The 21775-nt window shown below is 36.9% G+C and overlaps 1 protein-coding gene across 1 annotated transcript in view; it reads right to left on the bottom strand.

Annotated features, from left to right (window-relative positions):
- Positions 1-21775, bottom strand: part of LOC150080101 (monocarboxylate transporter 12-B-like) — a 99259-nt gene that overhangs the window by 9433 nt on the left and 68051 nt on the right. Inside the window, exons 2-4 of the mRNA XM_090381787.1 lie at positions 18687-19049; positions 14027-14170; positions 2886-4370 (exon numbers count right to left, since the gene is read on the bottom strand). Of these exons, the coding sequence (XP_090237913.1) occupies positions 2886-4370; positions 14027-14170; positions 18687-19049 (1992 nt within the window). The remainder of the gene's footprint in view (positions 1-2885; positions 4371-14026; positions 14171-18686; positions 19050-21775) is intronic.

Here is a 21775-nt window from a genome sequence, read left to right as displayed (position 1 = left end):
ATCAGTTACAAACGTTTACATGCTTGTATGTTGTTTCTTAATCTTAATTTTCCATCCTCTCAAAAAAGCAAACGCTAATTGTTTTGCTCTGTCCAGGTTCAAATGCGATCATGCCGCATTTGAACCTGGACAGATCCTTCTTTTTTCCCACTGCCAGGTTTGTACAAGGACATTCTAACGAACAGAATGATGAACTCATTGATCCTAATAAAGTGGCCAGACGGTGTATATGAATATACATTTGCACTGCCCTACCATTAATATCTGGATATCTGCCTTTAGACGAAAAGAGAGCTTTTATTGTGTCATTTAATATTTTGTGCTGAAATCTCTTGCTTTTATGATGGCCTTCAATCTTCGCGGCATACTCTCAACCAGCTTTTTATAAATGTTAGGTGATATGTTCCTCCACTCGGCCTTGTTCTTTGGGCGATCTCGACGTGCGCGTACTCGACGATCCAATACATCCGAAAGATGCTCGATAGGGTTCAGATCAACATTCTGGGATGGCCAATCCAACCTTTTCCACACCCATGTCTTCAACCTCTCTGTTACGATCCGAGCAGTATGGCCTGGTGCGTTGCCTTGCTGATATGCTGATATAGGTACGGGCCTTCCCCAGTATTGCCATAATGTTGGAAGTACATAATTGTCCAGGATCTCCTGGTATTGTACAACATTCGTGATTTTGTCAATAACGACTAATGGGCCCAAGCGAAACCATGAAAGGAGCCCCATACCATGACACTGCCTCCACCATATTTCATTGTTTGGTGGATACAATCAGAAAGGAACTGTTCCGCTGGCATTCGCTACACCCAGGAACGGCCATCAGACTGGTAGAGTGCAAACTTCGACTCGTCTGTCCATAGAACTGTTTTCCACTGCTCTACAGTCCAGGATTAGCGCTCTTTACACAATGTTAATGGGCGTCTAGCATTTGTTGAGGTGATTAATGGCTTGTGAACAGCTGCACGACCATTGTAACCCATATCATGGAGTGTCCTTCGTATTTTACTAGTGCTGACATTAGTTCCAATACTCTCACAGAGGGTTTGTGTGACTTGAGACAATGGGAAATTAAGATTTGCGCGCACAGTTCTCCGCAGGATTCTCTTATCCCGTTCTGTTAGTTTTTGGGGTTTACCAGGCCGTTTTTTGGCAGTTCGGTCCCATTCCTGTGCCATTTGCATATGTCGTCCCTAACCGTTGACCTAGAGATCGCCAGAGTGACGCTGGAAGTCTATTAATTCTGTTGAACGTGCCATCTTGCATTCCCACTTTTGAAATTGTCTGTTCGAAGCCCAGTTGCATATTTATAGCAGTTTCTGTAATGCATTGCATGCACAGGACCTGTTTCCCCATCCGTGGAGAGATGAACGAATATTAATGGTAGTCAGTCTATATGTTAATGGCATTGGCAAAACGTTCAAGCTAAGTTAAGTGACCATCATGCACTATGAGATTAAAAGTATTTTTATAGGTATTTGTTGAAACAACCGAAAATAACAGAAATCATTGGAAGATGATATAAAGAAGTAATAATGTTTTAACAGAAGGTTCTCGAAGGTTCATATTTTTTAGTTACAGAGAAATTCGCATGCTACCTATAAGTATATAAAAAATACGAAATAAAGATAATTTTATAACCGAAAATAATTGAAAATTGCGAATTGAATTGTAATAAAAAATAAATGGTATTTCATTTTCATTCCAGTTCAATTTTGCAATGATCTTTTGTTACATTGTCACCAAACAGATCTGTACAGAAAACATTTCGCATTCCCGAAGAAATATTCGAGGAAATTTTCATCTATTGCAGTTAGCCAGGTTAGGTTTTGACGTGTGAGCGCCAAAGCCTCCACTAGGCTTTGAGGCGTCAATCTGTTCTCTGTAATTGTATGTATTCTTCGATCTGCTGGACGAAAACCATGGCTTCGTCTGAGAACGATTACTCAGCCATGTTGTGAAAAATTACCATAAAAATCCCTGGCATCATTGATAAGATTCTAACTCATTTCCCCTCAATATGAGAGAACGGCTTTTACAATCACTCTCTACCCACGAGGACCCAGTTGGCAGGTAACGAAATTTCAACTGCATTGCGAAATTCATAAAAAACTCAGTAATATTATAAAAAGTCTCGTACAGAATTTTCAATAAACTGTCTAAAGAAAGGTTAATTCTTAGAATCAAATGTTTATAGATGAAATATTGAATCAATTGATGTGCAAATACATCAGTTCATGCTGTGTCGAATTACAAAGAAACCCAGAGAATTTCTTTTTATGTAAAATTCGAAAACTCTCAGGGACTAATGGCTTGTTTGGTCATAGCCTAATATCCCTGGTTTAATGAATAGCGAGTTATGGCCGTATTTCGAGAAAGTCAGCAAAAGGACAATCAATCAAAGTTGGATTTTTACTCATATTTCTTTTAGTGCAATACTTCGCATTCCTCTAATAAGCTCTTGCTTGTCCCATCATCCAAGGAAGAAGAGCTCTAAAGTTTCAGAAAAGTTGCCTTAAAGAATTATAATAATTTTAAAATCCCAATTTAATTATACCGTAATTAATTACACAAACCGAATATAATTTAATAAATAGAATAATAGTTAGCTGGATGAAAATTGGGTACATATGAAATTCATAATGATACGAATTTTATCCCTCTTTCTCTCCTATAGGGGTTACCCCAGTTCAAAATACATTCAACAGTATTACATTAATCTGGAAGAAAACTCTCTTATAATAAATATTAATTATAATTAGCTCAATTTAGCTTTTCTCACTCTCATATTACAAAGTAATTATTTCAAAGAAGCTGTTTATATGATCAAAATTTTCACTTAAAAGAAAAAAAGGTTTAATCTATCATTTACTTACATATAAATAGTCCAAATAAGGTGCAATCAGCGACGATCATGGCATATGAATCACACAGGGGAATAAAAAAAGTACACAAACCACTCAGTGTTAAACATATATTGTTCACCATTAATGAGCTGACTCCAGGTCTATCGGAAATCCAGCCGAACAGTAACCTTCCAATAGTGTTGGTGATACCAATGATTGATATTAGAAACGCGGCTTTTTCAGCTGGAATTCCTTTCATCATGGAACTGTCAGTGATGTATACGAACGGAATATAAAATCCCATCATGCCGAAGATATTAGATATACAAATTAACAGAAAACTAGGATCTCTCAATAATGAAAAGTCTAACATTTCTGACAATGTATCTACCATACTCTTCGGTAACTGCATACATGGTGGACAGTATTCACGCATTGGTTTGCTCTCTATGTTAGGTGGAACACTGGTTGGAACATCTCTAGGAATAGAGATAACACTAGCAACATATGACCTCACGTCGTTTTGCGATTGTTTATATTCTGGCAGATTTATGATGCTACCACTGTAAAATATGTCTTTGCGGTAGATAGGCCGTGCATAATCTTTCTTGCTGATCCTTTTCATTTTTCGTTTGTTTCCATCAAGAGGTAACTGGCCATCCTGAAGTTGTTTCCAAACTTCTTCCACTAAGTAATTATTGTTTCGGCTATTCGAGTATAGAATACCACTAGCAGACAATGTCATTGAAGACATAGTGACGCTGTTTATGCTACTTTTACGACTAGGATTATTTACAGTGATATTACTTAAGCACATCTTTAAAGCTCCATTTACAGGTATGAGTCCCTTGCGTTTTGCAATTGCCTGAATTGCCGATGAAGGAATACACTGCGGTGGATGACCGTTTGGAATAATCAACGGTGGGGGTGGCTGAATGAGTGGTTCTTGTGGAACTTCCGGTGGTTCTACGTTAACAGGATTAATATCATCGTCTTCTTCTTCCTCCTTTGAGCTCACTGGAGACTTTCTCACTTCTTCGATAGGAGAAAGAGTGATAACGGGAGTATCCGCAGGTGATTTTCCTAACAACTGATCCAGATGGAGCGTTGAGTGAACTCCGGGCTCGGTATTTAACACGAATTTTGGTTTCTTTTCGAGTGTCCCATCTGCATTTTGTATTAGAAGAAACTGGCTATTGCTAAGAGAATCTAATCTCAATAGTTCTTTTTCTTCAGCCATGCGTTGAAGCAACGGTTTGGTTTCTGATGGTTGAGGCGCTTCTAAAGGTCGCATTAATGCTCCGAAAACCATACAATTGAGAGAAAGTCCAGCAAGAATCATCAAAGCACCTCTCCAGTCGTAAATATCAAGAAGACTTTGACATACTGGAGCAAACACAAATGCTCCCATTCCTGAACCACAGACGGCTATCCCTGTAGCCAGAGCACGCTTGGTGGAAAAATAATAACTGACACTCACTATAGCTGGCAAATAAATTAAACCGAAACCAAGACCTGATAATAAAAAGAAAGAAATTTTAATTAGTGAAATTGGAATTTCAATTAAATAAATTACATCATGAACATTCATTTAATTTAGTTTTTGCGTTTCAGCAATTAATAGTATATGTTTTAACTCTTAATCAGAAAAATTACAATAATTATTGAAATCTTGCTTTATACTTCTTACTGAAACAATTTAATTTATATATTTTCAATCCTTTTATTTATTATTGGTTAGATTTGTTATTGGTTTTACAGTATTTTATAATTACAATTACATTTTAATAAATTGTTTCTTAAATTAGCAGTCTATATTAAAAATATCGCAACCACACTGGTGCACGGCATATAGTCTGAACTACTGAAGTTTGATTCTGCTAAGATACAGGAAATGGCAGATATCGATGATCCAGAAATGGCACAAATTAACACTTTTTGCTAATGAATACAATTTTAAAGTTTTTTAATTTAATTTTTTAATAAAAATCCCAAACACTAAAGAAATTAGAACCTATAGTACTAACTACCGCGTGCAGATTGAAGGTTGAGAAGACATAAGAAGATACTTGTTGACACTTGACACTTGAATTTTTGTAAATTGGAATTTTTAGGGAATACATGTGAAGGAAGGTTGTTCCAGAAAGCTGAAGTTGAAGTTGAAACAAGGAAGAGAAAGTTTGTTCTGTGAGTTTAAATTTGGACAGTAAATGGATGCTGACTGGTTCGGCACATGTTCAGACAGGTTTGGAAAAGAGAGCGGGAATTCAGAAGAACAGCGCCCATGGAAGTATCACAGACAAGGTATGCAGCAGAAACCTTACGTCAATGAGACAGAGAGTGGGGAGATTTTGTAAGAGACGGATCATTAATTAACCTGACTGCCCTCTTTGAATGGAGCCAGAGGCCTGAGAGACGTCTTAGGGGGAACCATCCCATATGTGGGAACAATATTTCATGGTAGAGCAGATTTCAGATTTGTATAGAGCGGGTAGTTGTTTGGAAGAAAAGTAGCGTCGAGAGCGAAAGAGAAAACCCAGTATTTTAGATGCAAAGGAAGAAATATTTGTGATGTTCTTATGTCGAGAGAGGTTAGAAATCAGGATAACACTTGATAAAGATATGTGAACTTGTTTATAAACCTGAGTGTCATCGACGATAAACATAGGAGCCGTAGACACCGTTTAGCAGATATAAGACAGGACTGCCTTTTAGAAGGATTAGAATTAACTGAGTTATCTTTGATCTATTTAGAATTACCTGGCGATCAGCATTTAAGGATTTGCTGGTGGATATTCGAGAAGTTGAAGCTGTTGCGCAGGGCAAGATATGATATGAAACTGAAAGGTGGAATGCGATATGCTATCATCAGCAAAACTATGGATAGGATTTTTAATCAGTGGAAGGTTAAATATGCGAGAGGAAAAGAGTAGGAGAAAGTACTGGATCTTGCGCAACACCAATATTAGTGATGAAGTTAGAAGACAGAACGAAATAGTGAAGTTAGAAGACAGAACGAATGTTAGAAAGACAGAGCGTAAGGACATGACAACGTACTGTGTCATGTCCTTACGCTTCTAGCTACCTCATGGACGCCTTCGTGGGTAGCACAGTTAGTATCATCACCACCTTTTACACCGTCTGGAAAAGACCTGAGTTCGAATCCCGTCAATGACACGAAGAATTTTTATGGGCCTTTTTCACTCCATGGCTGAGCTAATCGGTCTCGGGCGTAGATGGCATGGTTTTTCCTCCCGGAAACTCGGAGTTTTCGTCCAACAAACAGCAAATCGACCACAGGACACACCCAACATATATATGGTGCAATATGGCCTAAGTTTCTGATGCGCCTAAACCAATGCAACAACGATCTGATTGACTTTGCAAGCTACTTTCAATAAAAACTCATTGACAATATTTCGGTCTATGCTATAGTGAGAAAAATGTGCAATTATCACCTTAAAGGCGAAGTACTGCACAGAAAGCGCAAGCTGGTTTGTTGCATACTTTTTTTTTTTTGGAAATTACAGAGTATTGGAATTTCAAAGGACAAAAAATTAATCATAAATAACCAGATTTAAATCGAGGTATATTTTGAGGATTTAATTGATCGAAACTAGCACTAATGTGTACTAATGCTTAAAATTTATAGAAGAAAAATCTTTGGATGTAAAACTTTAGGTTAGGGGTGTGTGTGTGGTAAGCACCAAAGCAACTAAGGTTATGAGACGTCAGTATATTGTAAATGTAATTGGCCCTTGCGGTAACGGAGTTGATATTATCCCTGTCCTTTCAAAAAAACTGGTGAATTAAGACATTTTAAGCGTGTTTTAGATTTAGTGATTAGTAGACACTAGTAATTTTCTCTCCAGTGAATCCAGGTAGTGTATACCTGGATTCACTGGAGAGAAAAGGACTATACTTTTAGGATAAATTTGCCAATGAAACTCCACTCGTTGTGAAGTCGTTTGTAACATCTACACAATGGAGCAAAAGTATTGTTGAAATATCGGTGCATGAACTCATTATGCCGATGATCAGGTTGTATTGATTTAACTAGATATGTGATTTTCACATTTGAAGCCACCGATTCTTTGGATGTGCCGGTCTTATTTTTAATGTCCTAAATCGACAGTTAATGTCTTGCTGCCAATATTGCTTTGCCAACAGAAGAGCAAGCAGTGCAGAATATGCTTAATAATCTGTAGTTTTAATTAAGACAGTTTAAGCATGCTTTAGATTTAGAAACTGTTTAGTAGACACTATTAATAGTTTTAAGTAGCTTTGTATTTTTAAAAAGTAAGCAAGAACATACAGTACAGAAGCAAACTAATGTACTGTATGTTCGTATGACTAGATGGACATTTCCAACAGCTGTTGTGAAATATATACTTTGAAATAGCAAGGTGCAAAGTGTTGCAAAGAAAATGAATGTGACAAGAGAGAGAGAGAGAGAGAGAGAGAGAGAGAGAGAGAGAGAGAGAGAGAGAGAGAGAGAGAGAGAGAGAGCAAGACAGTTTTTCCCCGAGTTTTGCAAAATATCTTTGGTACTCTCCACGCATAATCCATAATCGCCTGCATTGAGTATTAGTATCAGTATTAGTATTAGTAATGGCCGCATGGGGCAAGAAAGCCTATGGCTTATGCTGCACCAGCCAAAAAAAAAAAAAAAAAAACTCGAATAAAACAATGATAAAAAAACCTAATAATTAATAAAAAAAAAAGAAATTAAACTTATCATCCTATGCGTTTCCCTCACTTGAAGGTACTATCCAGATGAACTTTGAATTTCCTCAAACTGTCAGCCTCTACCACTCTTGTAGGCGACTTATTCCAGTAATTCCTGCAGTCCAATCTAAATATCTCCCCCCGTAACTTGAATTTATGTCCCCTAGTTCTAGCATCATTTATAATCTTGAAAATTCCGTCCTCATTCATTTTACTGATGCCTCTCAGAGCCTTAAACACCTCAATCAAATCTCCTCTAAGGTGTCTAGTTTCCAAACTCTGCAACCCACATATTCGAAGTCTTTCTTCATAAGGACGCCCTTTTGCCGATCTCACCAGGCGAGTGACCGACCCGTCTTTGCACCCTTTCAAGAAGCTCGATGTCTTTCTTTAGGTGCGGTCTACATACTTAAACACAGTATTCCAAGTGTGGTCTAACATAAGCCTTATATAATGGGATTATCACGTTCCTATCTCTACTTGCAGAAGTTCGATAGATCACCGATAGGACACCATGGGCCTTCCTTGCAACCTGTTTACAATGCTCAGAGAATTTCATGTCTGGCCGTATCGTAACACCCAAGTCCCTTTCCTCCAGTATTGGGTTTAGTTGAACTCCATAAAGTGAATAAGTTATTTTGGTATTACTGTTTCCCAGGTGTAATACCTTACACTTTGTTGGATTAAAGCATAGCTGCCATTTTTTTGACCATTCCTGAAGTCTATCTAGGTCTCTCTCTGAAGAAGCTTAGCTTGACAGTGATCATTAACTACTCTAAGTATCAGCAGTGGCAAATGATGCAAAGAGGCAAACATATACAACATCAGCCAAAAAAGAAAGATAAAAGAGAAAAGAAAACTCTATCCACCTTAACTCTCCAACAATTTGTCTAATCCTTAAATTTGTTAAAACTTCCGCAACACCACATAGAAGTTTGCTCCAACAATCAACTACCCTCTGGGTAAAAGAAACTTTTTTCACATCTATCTTAAAACCATCTTTCCCCAATTTAAATTTATGCCGTATTACTTATGTTGTCTGAGCAAGAGTAAGAATACCAACAGCAATTAGTTTACTCAATCCACTCAAACCCCTAAACACCCCCAATCAGGTCTCCTCGCACAGGTGACTAGCTTCCAGAGCTACACTTTGCAGAATTGAAGCCTTTCCTGCTACGAACATCCTTTTGTTCCCCTCATTAATCTCGTTGCTTTTCTCTGCACCCCTTCGAACAGATCCGCATTCTTCTTACAGTGAGGCTTCCAGACCTGTATGCAGTACTCAAGACGTGGCGTAACCGTTTCCTTATACTGCGGGATAAAGGATGTTCCCCAATGCATCCCTTCACCTCATAAATTATCACAGCATTGATTGTAAGAGGTTGCTCACCTCTGAAGCCTACAGAAGTCTCATTTCCAATCAAATGATGAGAAATAAAAACAGCTGCCTGCCTGAAACCCAGTAATTGCATCCGAGAGCCAAATGTGATGTTCTGCAATATATATATTTGATCATTATAATTCATATTCATTGTTAATGTACATATAGAATTGCTATGTATTTGTTTTTATACTTGTCTCCTTTGTACTGAATTTATGCCCCTGGCCTAGTGCTGTGATGGGCTTGCTTTATTTGCAATAAATGAATATTTATTTATTATAAATCATCTCCTAGTACTTGCTGGCAAAATTCCTGTATATCATTGACAGTCTACCATGAGCTGTCCTAGCAGCTGTCTGCACTGTTCGAAGAATTTCATGTCGAACTGCACAATTACTGCTAGGTCCCTTTCGTTCTCCATTATCTTGAGTGCGGTACCGCAGAAATGGGATTAATTCTAGGATCACTCCCTTTTACAGTAATATGCCTTGATTCCTGTCATTAAACGCCCTGCCAAACTTTGTATGATCTGTAAACTTAGACAATAATCTTGATATGCCTTCATAAATATTATTAATGACTGAAAATAGTAACGGACTCAGTTTCTGTAGTAGGGTTTTAGGAGTATCAGCGACTAAGGCCATATTGCTGCGTATATACTGTCTGTAAATTGCATATGTTCTGATTTTCTATTTACTGGACGAAAAACCCGAGTTTCCGGGGGGGAAAACCATGCTACACTCTCCTGAGATCGACTAATTCAGCCACGTTGTGAAAAAGGCAAAAATTCCTCAAATTATCGACGGGACTCGAACTCAAGTCTTTTCCACCTGATTTGGGGAGGACGGCGATTCTACCAACTGTGCTCCCACGAGGGCAAGGGATCCAGTACCGAACCCACTAATAACATGAATCTGCGAAGAGCAGTACTAATTTATAACCACCCTCTGTCTTTTGATACTCAACTATCCTTTTATCCATAGCAGCAACTTGCCAATAATGCACACTGCTCCAATTTGTACGGCAATCATTCAAGTGGAACAGTATCAAAAACTTTTCTGAAATCTAAGTTTTTGTTGGCAGAATTATTTTTGCATCCAGTTCCTTTATTTCTTTATAACACTTTCAGTTGTCATCACCGTTTACAGGCACTATATACCGTATGCCTTATGGTCTTAATTCCCTTGGGGCAGATTCTAAATAACGCAACCCAAAGCTATCATGCTCATGACCTTGAAGATGTGGAAATACATCTGTATGCACTTATTTCTCAGCTACCTGAGCATGCCATTCTCGCAGAAGCATCATTCGTTTATCTTTAAATGCTATTTTATGCCTTTAGGATTTCAGAAAAAGTAAATAAACGGAAAGAAACAAGCATTTTGGGAATTCAGAAAAGGAAACTTAACTAATATGTATATAAAAAGGGTATGAGGTATATTGAGGGTCTAGTGGCTTCTGGGATTTCTCCCATCTCTGCGAATGTTCTACGTATCGGTGACAGTACCCTGTAAAAGCCAGAGATTTAGAAGTGTGTGGGTCACGAGTAGTGTTATATGTTGTGCCCATTGTTTATATATAAAAAGGGAAAGCAATATATACTATACTCTAGATCAGTGTTTCCCAACGTGGGTCCCACGCCCCACATGGGGGCAATTTGATTGTTCAGGGGGGCAATTCAAAAATTGCTCGTCTAGAGTTTAAAACAACCGCCTACTATGATTTAACTTGTACAAAAGAAGAATTGTTGGTATCTCAATTTTAAATAAGCATTCGTTAAATGTTGTACTTTCTATAGAGCTGCACTTGAAAGTTTGGAGTAATATCAACTACAGTTTGCTCGGAGAGTATTGCTTACTATGCCTAGTGAAGGAATAGTACATACTGTATTGGACGATTGCTTATGGCATATGCAATGTGCAAGCAAAGTGGTTGTCTACTGTAGCCTACCGCAAACTCAGCATGTTATATGAAATAGGTAATTCCTTTCATACAAACGCTCGTTTGGGCATCGTGACTGTACATTTGGATAGGTTTGACGATCTCAGATTAAAATAAAAATTACTTTGTCCACGCACAGAATTATTATTAATGAAGAACCGTGATATACAATGGTATGTATTTGTCATATATGTATTTCTGTGGTCTCAGTAAATAAGCAAATAAGTCCAAAAACTCGAATTTGCAGGAGAGGAAAAATAAACTTCACACTCTCATATAAACACGCATATATTCGAATATACAAATATTTATTACTCACGCTAAAACTACAATAACGAAGATAGCTGCGTGTCACATAATAGTAAATAATAAATACTTTATTATAGTGCACTTATCTCATTTTTGACAAATTAGACTTATCTGCTTGTTCACAGAGACCACAGATTTAATAGCCCGAATTCAGTAATTCGTGTGATTTATTCATTCAAAAAGCGTACTAATAATTAATTTTGATATATTAAAATAAAATTAAATTAACTTTAATGCATAGTTTATTTTTAGTTTTTGATTTATCTTATATTTATTTCTTTCAGTTGCGCAGTAAAATGAGTAGTGCAAGTAAAAAAAAAAGTTCGTCAGTATTCAGAGGAATACTTAAAATTTGGTTTCATACCCGCTATCCACGATCAAAGGTCACCTTTTTGTCTTTTATGCCAACAATGCTTGACCAACGAATCAATGAAGCGAGGTCGTCTTGAGGCGCATTTGAAGGCGAAACATAATGCTCATGTAAATTCAGATTTAGATTACTTTCAAACTTTAAAGAAGAATTTTGAAAAAAGAGCAACATTAAAGTCTCTATTTATTGCTCATACTGCAACTGTCAATCGTACTCTTGAGGCTAGTTATGAAATTTCTTTACTCATTGCTAAATCTGGGAAAAATCATACTATAGGAGAGAATTTAATCAAACCATCAATATCAGCATTTCTTAAAACAGTTCTGGAAAAAGATGACAAAGACGTGAAAGCTATGCCACTCAATAACAATACTGTTAGCAGAAGAATAGATGAAATGAGTGAAGATATTGAAATACAACTTGTTGGAAAGCTGAAAACAAGAAAATTCTCAGTGCAAATGGATGAATCAACTTTGAGAGACAGTGAAGCCGTACTGATAACTTATGTGAGATATATTGATAAAGGTAATTTTGCTGAAGAAATGTTATTCTGTAAATCATTAGAGAGCACCACTACCTCCAAAGATATATATAATAAGCTAAAAAATTACTTAGATGACAATAATATACCAATGAAAAATATAACATCTTGCGCTTCAGATGGTGCTCCTAATATGATGGGCAAGAAAAATGGCTGCTTAAAATTGATGAAAGATGAGAATCCAGAAATGCTTCTTGTGCATTGTGTTATTCATAGGGAAAACTTGGTAGCTAAAAATATTTCGCCTGTTCTTCATGAAGTACTAAAATCAGTTATAAAATGTGTCAATGCTATTAAAGCTAATGCCAAATGTGAGCGTCTCTTCAAGCTTTTTTGTGAAGAACAAAATGGAGACCATGTGAGACTTTTACTTCACACTGAAGTAAGGTGGCTCTCGAAAGGGAACTGCTTGAAAAGATTCATGGAACTATTTGATACTATTAGTGACTTTTTAAGTGACAAACCTGAAATGAAGCATCTGTTAACGGTCGATGGTAAAGCATTTGTGAGTTATTTAGCCGATATCTTTGAAAAACTAAATATATTAAATAAACAACTTCAAGGAACAAATAAAACTCTCGTCGATGCAAAAGCGAAGATATTTGGTTTCATTACATTTATTGAATTATGTCAAAAATATATTTGTAACAAAAATTTTGAACAGTTTCGTTGGCTGCAAAAATGTGAAGTGACTGATACCGCTGTACTTGTTATTGTCGATCATCTGAAAATTCTGTCCGCTGATTTAAAAGAAAGGTTTTCTGATTTAAAACAAATTGATTTTCCAACCTGGATGATGCAACCAATGTTAGTGGATTTGTCTGATGTATCAATGCAGTACCAAGAAGAACTCTCAGAAATGCAAAATGATGAGTCAGTTAAAACTTTATTCAATATAAAAGGAGCGATGGCATGGCTTTGTGATGAAACAGAAATTAAATACCCAAATTCAACCAACTTTGCAAGAGAGCTATTGTTACCGTTTCCATCTTCATATTTAGCTGAATGTGGATTTAGTGCCATAAATGATTTGTTCCTAAAGAAAAGAAATCGACTGGATATCACAAAACGGGGAGACTTGAGACTGAAGCTGACTAAATTGGAGCCCAATATAAAATCTCTCTGCGGCAAGCATCAAGCACAAGGGTCTCACTAAATTTAGTGCACTCATCTAGAAGTGACTTCACATGGAATGTTGAAATTATTAAACAATTAAATAATAATTACTAAAAATTAAAATATTATAAAAAAATCTTTCATATAAATTATTTTGTACTTGAATTTTAGTTGTCCATTATATGTTTTGAAAATTTACTTACTGTTTTTTTCTTAATAATTTCCTAATGATTTCTTCCTAAAACCTAAGTTTTGTGTCCTGAACAAGTTGTAATTAGGCTTCATTTAGGAAATAATTCAATTTTTGAATATAAAAAATATGTATATCGGTGTTTCCCAACGTTACATAGGGGGCATCAGAATTTTAGAAAGACTTAGGTGGGGCATGGTAAAAAAAAGGTTGGGAAACACTGCTCTAGATATTTGTTGGGTGTGCGAGACTTTTGAATCGTCCTCGTGAGTAGCACAATTGGTAGGATAGCCAACCAACACCGGGTGGAAACGACCTCAGCTCACATCCCATCGATGACGTGAGGAATTTTACGGGTCTTTTTCACAACGTGGCCGTGTTAGTCGGTCTCAGGCGAGGGCAGCATGATTTTCCTCCTGGAAATTATGGTTTTTCGTCCAGCAAACAGAAAATCTCCCCAAGAACACACGCAATTTACAAACAATATACACGAAGCAATATGGCCTTAGTCGCCGATGCTCCTAAATACCCAATAACAATAATAATAACTTTTTAATCATCCCTGTACAACAAAAGAAAATTATAGTGTTCTTACCTCCCATAATTCCGTACGTTAGCATGAGAATATCTACATTTGGTGCCGTGGTGCTAAGCAGGAAAGCTGCCGTTGCTAAGATACTACCCAAGATTGTTACAGGACGACATCCGAATCTGTTTGTTAGGGCACTCACTAGAGGACCTAAAAAATTCAAATAAATAAAATATATGTGACGATGAACTTTCAGATAAGTGTAGAATCTGCATTTTAATCATATTTCCTGTTTATTTGACATTTTTTCTTTTAAGTGGGACAAAAAGAAAAAAAATATCACCTTTATGCGACCTGGTATAAAACAGTTTAACCACCACTGCGGTTATGCACAATATTTTACAAATACAAAAAGTACATACTCATTGGTTCGAAATACAGTTTAATGCGTTAACTGATCCTGCCGTGAAGAGAACCAAATTTACAACTTAAATCCTTTACTTTGGATAGTTTTCGTCAGAAGTTTATGATAGTTCTGTTGATTATTGGAATTCCGTGGAAATTCAAAGGTCTGAATAATTCTGATCTGTCCAAATTATTCATTAGTTCTGAAATATATTACGAATATAAAAAAGGTTTAGAAGATATCTAAGATTTTGTCTCACTCTTTAAATGGTCCACTGCATCCATTTAAAAAATAACTACTGAAAATGAGGGGTCACGGTGGTGATCCATTTTTTAAATGGATTAATGTACTGTGAAACTCCTTGTCTATAATCCAATTTCTGAAGGGCCATAATAACTGGGATTCGAGTGAATCCATGCTGATAACTAGATCAAGAATATTTCTTTCCGTGTGACACTATAAATGCTAATACAGAAAGCAGTTGCTGAGCAAATCCAGAATGTCTTGCTATCTGTTCTTTTCTGTTCTCTCACGCCATACCCAGATGTGCTGAACTTCTTCAGTCAAGGGAAACCGCCTACTTTCTTCCCCTGCTTTATGCTGTAACCCCATTCTACGTCTACTAATATTATCTCCGGTCTCCTTTATATCAACAGCACTGTCCTTCCTTTTTTCCTTCCATGACACTGGATCTGTTGAAGGCAGCCCAGCTAGAGTCCTGTAGTACAATTTTTCCCAAACTATGGTCTACGTAACTTATGAAAGTGGTCCAGGACTTGGCAATAAGACAGGTTGTTTTGGGGTAGGCAACAATCTCATTAACAGTGATGGAAGATTCAGGTATGCCTATAACGATCACACTTATACTATTATATGTTAAATACGAGTACATATTATTGCGTATAAGAACCTGTTATTAGTATATTTGCATATATAGTTTAATATTTTTTGTAGTCCGTCGTCTCTACCTACCTCAAATATAAAGGTGGTCTGTGGTTTACACCTTAGATATGCCCTCGTGGGTAGCACAGTTGATAGGATCACCGTCCTCCCCAAATCGGATGGAAAAGACCTGAGTTCGAGTCCTGTCAATGGGGAGAATCTTTATGGGCTTTTTTTTCACAATGTGGCTGAGTTAGTTGGTCTCAAGTGAGATAGCATGGTTTTCCTCCCAAAAACTCGGGTTTTTCGTCCAGCAAACAGAAAATTGATCTCAGAACACACCGAAATTTATAGTTTATACAGTTTATCTTCTGTATCTGAGAAAAGATTGAGAAACACTGATATAGTAGACAGCTCATATCCACGCACCAGGAACGAAAACCAGGAGGCTGCCCTCCAAGTGGTCGCTGCTTCTTGGTTAAGAATAGCCCAGACATGCAACGCAACATGACACAAAGCCCAGAATGAGCCTAATGCACGTATCTGGCTACTCAGATCCAACGTTACAAAAAATCGGGTTTCATTAACAAGCAGACCGAGCGAAGGATAAACGGAATTTACAGACACAAGATATTGACACGATATAGTCTTGTCAATACTAATCTAATCCCAGAATAAGGAAGCAGGTCTCCCTTCTCCCTGTGGCTAGTCCGGATTTTTCAGTTTACAAGAAATGGGCCGTGAGCACTGGTGCGTAACACAGCGTTTGCGATCACAGCCCATCTACAGTGTGTGGAAAAGCTCCGATTCAAATCCCATTAGAAAGCGGAGGAATTTTTATGGATTATTTTTTCTCACATCGGAGGAAGAGCCAAGACAGTCAGTCTCATTTCTTTAGAATCAGTAATAAATAATATGACATTCATTATAACTTTTATTTGCAAATTACCATGAACGATAATTTCATTATTGAAATCCTTCCACCAGCCTTATACGATTTGACCTACTCATAGAGAAGTGGCAAAAATCCCCAAACAGTCTTAGTTTCCTTTCCATGTACAATTCATACAATAAAAATAGTGCAACATCACACAACACGAATATGCTGCAAGAAAATATTCATGATTTTTTCAAGATAAATATCATGTCATTAATGGTCTGATTCAGCGTTTCTCATCATTTCTTTTTATGACGCGACCCACCTAAACCGTAAAATAATCTACAACTCAACATTTTGGAAGTTGTATTTGCAGAAAAAAAGATAATTCATTGTTTTGGCGTCTCTCAATTTTTCATATCAAAAGTATAAATATAATTATCAAAAAATGACTGATCCATTAATTGTATATCATATGGACAACTTTCAAAAACACATCATTAAAAATAATTAAATTCTTTTGATGTTTTATTAAAGATTTCGCTGCCCACTAGTTGAGAAACTGCTCTTTTATTGTATAAAGTAGAAGAAGAAGAAATCTTTATTGTACAGTAAAAGATACAATATGTGCCTGCCACAGCGAGGAGGCCAGGGGCTTGACAAGAGTAATATAAAAACATGTATTACAGATAGATGAGAATTAAAATATGACATTAAATTAAATTAAAACGTAGCATTAAATATACTATTGATCTATTAATATCCAAATATACAGCTTTGAGTATATGCAAAATTCTGAGGCAGACAGTACACCAAAGTGTATACACGTCCGTTTGCACAAGGCACATATATGCTCATAAGTCAGCATATCTCACAGGCGTGCATTAAGTTGGTCTGTACACGGTTTTGCATTTTCTTCTACACCTCCTCTACACAGAAGGTGTAGAGGAGGCCCATATTCAGAGGCGTACAGAGCAGTGGAGTATACAACAGTTTGCAGATATCTGATTGTAGTTTTTGCATCCGTATTATGAAGAAGATGTTGTGTAGAACAGATTCGATATGACAGTAACCTAAGCTTTCTGTCGAAAGTTACACCAAGATCTTTGTATTTAGTTACACTTGGAATAATTTCTCCCTCCAGTGAGGGTTGTATGAGTGTGGGACACTTCTTCAGAGAGAAAACCATAATTACGGATTTTTGGGGGTTCACTTTAAGACCGAAATGGTTGGGATAGTTAGAGAGAGCTATGATCTTATTACAGATTTCCGTTGTGATCACTCATCGGCTGATGACAGTATTTCCGTTAAGAACTTTATATCATCGGCGTAGGTAATTACATCATCTCTGTTGCACACGAACGGAATAAGGAGGGTGGTAAATAGCAGCCCCGATAAAACGCCACCTTGCGGCACACCTGCATTGATGGATCGGGAATAGGAGGAGTTGCGAAGTGAAGTGCACTGTTCTATTCCAGAGGAGTGAGTGCAGAAAAGCGAAAACGTCACCATTTATCCAGAAGAAATTGATTAGCACATTAAGAAGGGCTGTAATATTTAGTCTATCAAAAGCAGCTTCGATATCCTCATAAACAACCACCATTTCTGCTCTGGACTCAAGTGTATTTAGAATTGCCTTTTGGACTGCCAGAAGGTTGGAGACAGTTGGATCTATTAAGGAGAAATAATGGAGCTGTTTTGGTAGTTGTGAAGAAGAAGATGAGCGTTATGTGCGGAAGAAGGGCTTTTTCCTTCAGGAGCGTGGATGCAGTAGATATCAGTCGATAGTGCTTCGGCTGGCCTGGTACTTGAACTTTTGGTAGTGGGGCGAAAGCGTATTTGCTCCAGGATGCAGAAAACACTATGAGAGAAGATGGAGTTGAACAAGTAGAGCAGGCAGAGGATCAAGAATATATGGACTGATGCACTTTAAGATGAAATGGGGGACTTTGCCACGCCAGCAATGCATGACGGACGCAGCGAGTTGATGGCCTGAAGGAGCTGTTGTCAATCGATTTGGATGGAAAACAACTCATCAGCTGGACCAGAAATAGAGTCTGGTTGGTAATCATATAGTCGTGCGGTGTTGTCCTGAAATCTGGCTGCATAGCTGATCCATTCAACTGGATTGAAGTTGGAATCTGGGTCAGAGTTAGGGGTATAGTATGGAAATTTGACTTCGGATAAGGTCTGGTTAGTATATTTTTTTAATGGCTTGAGACTTCAGTCTTTTAAACAGTACTCTGGCTTTGGAGTACTGAATTCTGTCATGTACCAAACTGTTTCCATTGTTTATGGTGAGACTGTTTGCGCTTGAAACTGTAATTTAGCTCTATAGACCACCAAGCATTAGTTCTAGTAGAGGTAGAGACCTGTTTAGTTGCTGGGTAATGAATAGCTGCTGAGTAAAGCAATGAATTATTATATCCTGAAATGGCTAATGAAGCAGCAAAAAACGAAATGTTATATATTCCAGAAAAATAAACAGTTGCTAATGTAAAATCAAACAGATTTTTTGTGCTATAATTGTAAAAAAAACTTTAGTAGGACTAAATACTTACCTGCACTGAGGTAACAACCAGACAAGAGGGAGCCAACCCATGCTGTTTTTCCTTTGGGAGCTTGATAATAGCGCACAAATTCCATAAAGAAAATTCCAAAGCTGTAAGCAATGCCATCCACTACCATATTGCAAAGAAATGATGCTGCCACTATGACCCACCCCCATCCTCCATCGGGAGGTTCGGGAATGTTAGCAAACTCTTCAGGGTTCCACGGAATGTCTTCTTGATATACAGGATCTTCTTCCCTTTCCACAGGCTGTTCAAGAGGCTCATTTTCAGGTAGATCTGCCAAAGTCTGATGTAAGGAACTGGACGGTTTCAGGCACCATATTTTCTCCTCTGGGTCTTTGGTCATTTTCGCTATAAAAACAAAAGAAATTACTTAATGATTGGGAATTATGTTTTTATGTGTTTATTTTAAAAATGATTTTAAATTTTAACATATATACACACTACCACAAGCATAACACACATTCTAGGTGGAATTTCTAGTTTTAGAACATAAATTGGGCACATATTCCGTTAATCTCAACGTGTTTCCTTCAAAAACTATTTACAATTTCATTTTAGGTCTGTTAAGCCTAAATTTATATTTCCATGAATTCACAAATTTACATCTTCTCTAATGATCTTATTTTATTGAACTGCTGAACTTTTGTGCGCGTGTCAGAGGCGTCTTCGTGTTTGATGCTTAGGCGGTTTGACAATGGGAAGTCTAAGAAATGAGCGATATGCTGAAATGATTTATTGGCTTATTTGAGTTCAATTCCAAATGGAAATGTCTTCTTGATATACAGGATCTTCTTCCCTTTCCACAGGCTGTGGAAAGGGAAGAAAGAGTAGAGCACAGCTCAAGCGAAACAGTACCATTATAATTTTGCAACCTGAAACTTTGTGTGTTATGTAAGTGAACAATTTCATCAATGAACCACTATGTTTAACATTTGAGAAAGATAAATTCAGATGGGTTTCAGCATTAACCTTCGCTTTGTGTTGGAAAACGTCTTATCGCGAACTATTGAATGTCACGTCAAGGTTATCAGAAAGGTTATTTTTGCTTATTAGGGAAAAACTCTACGTTTGATGAAAGAATTCTTATGCAAGATGAAAGAATCCTTATGCAATATGAATTATACAATGCATTACCATACGCCTGGCATCTAGAGTAGTAAGGTGTTTACTAATAATTATTAGTAACGAGGAGTGCATGAAAAGTTATGAAAACAGGATTTATAAAATGCATTTATAAATTATCGAATAGTTTATTTTAATAGCTTAATGTCTAATAAAACATGAAAAATATTATAAGCCAATGTCTTATGCACTTTTTAAAATTTAAATTTTTATGTTGGCGGTGGAAGAAAATTGAATATCCAGTAAATCGGGCGTCGTTCAGTAATCAAGTTTTTTACCAATGCCAGAAATGCTAAAGAATTCTTCAAAAGAATGACTACTATAGTGTTTGGGAAAGTATCACTCAGTCATGTTATTGTTTCAAAGGAGGAGGCGAGTCATTTGAGAATGTCCAAAGTTTGCGTAAGATTGGTTCCTACAAACCTTTCCATTCATGACAAACATCAGAAGGTAGAACCATCAAAAGAGAATTTAATTTTTGCTGATCCAGATAGACTTTTATCTCGCCTGGTGACTGTTGATGAAACTTGGTTACATTTTCATGATCCTGAATACAAATAAGAAAGCATGCAATGGAAGCAAAGGGATCTTCAACCACGAAAAATTTTGAACCCAGTTATTAGCTGGAAAAGCGTTGGCCTCAATTTTCTGGGACATAATAGCATTGTTGTTAATTGATTATCTTGCATATAAAACCTCAATAACAGGAGGATGGAATGTTATATCCAGCCTTATGCCAAAGTTTAAAGCTGTAATTTGAGAAAAAAGGTAAGAAAAATTCGGGGCATCGGGTTTTGCTTTTCCATGACAATGCACCCATATGCAAAGCCCGTATTTCACTTGCTAAAATTCACGAATGTGGATTTGCACAATTAAACCATTTCCCCGTAGTTCAGATCTGACCCCAAGGTCTGAACTTATTTGTTCAGAAACCTCAACTCTCATTTTGTGGAACTAATTTTTAATGATGGTGAAGAGCTAAAAGCAGTGTGGAAGCGTATTTTTATGTCAAAACTAAAGAATTGTTCTGAAGGATTGAACTTTTTCCAGATTAAATACAATAAATGGATTGAACTTTGGAGTGAATATATTGAAAAATAAAAAATAAAAAAATAAACACGGAATTTTGTACTCCGTTCTCATAACTTTTTGACTGTCCATCGTATAGAAGTACTGCATGTCAACTGGAATATTCTTAGTGAGCCTCCTCCCCACATCTGGTGAAAATGATGACGTGAATAATTTCTATGGGCCTTTTTCACAACATGGCTGAGTTAGTCGATTTTGAGCGAGGGTGGCGTGGTTTTCTCTCCCGGAAACTCGGGTTTTTCTTCCAGCAAAAAGAAAATCGACTACAGAACATTCGCAATTTTCAGACAATATACACGGAGTAATATGGCCTTAGTCGCTGATTATCCTAAAACCCTACTACTACCAAATTCCTAGTAAAATCAGTTCTATGACAAATGCTCGCATCCGATTCGGATTTGCAGCCAGATATGAAGTGTTACAGATGTGCAGATGACAATAATCCTTGAAATGATCATACTAGTACGTATTACAAAAAAAATTGAAATTTATTTGTTTGTCTAATATTTCCAAATACTATCTGGTTGCTTTGGCTTCAATGATAAATTCCCTCATGCGTCTTGTAGCTATAAGAGTTAGTTAGGAGAAAGAAATGAAAATGCAATCAATTTGTACAAAGCTGTAAGAATATTTTGGAACTCATAATATATATTTTTCCCAAATTCGCAAAAAAAAATATATATATATATTAATCAGAGCAGAATAAATACTCTCATGAGCCAAAACATTATGACCACCCATGAGTGGACGCATCCCACAGACCTCGGAGTAACGTCACCAACCGGCAAAGTATATGTAATGATGGCACGGTAGTACTGGTCCCAGATAAAGTTTTGCCGCACGAGTGCATAAATATCTTAATT

The sequence above is a fragment of the Mastigoproctus giganteus genome, chromosome 9, assembly GCF_048544385.1.
Source record: "Mastigoproctus giganteus isolate SK-2022 chromosome 9, ASM4854438v1, whole genome shotgun sequence".
NCBI classification, from domain to species: domain Eukaryota; kingdom Metazoa; phylum Arthropoda; class Arachnida; order Uropygi; family Thelyphonidae; genus Mastigoproctus; species Mastigoproctus giganteus.
Note: the sequence above shows the minus strand (reverse complement) of the source record. Positions and strands in the feature narration are given on the sequence as shown.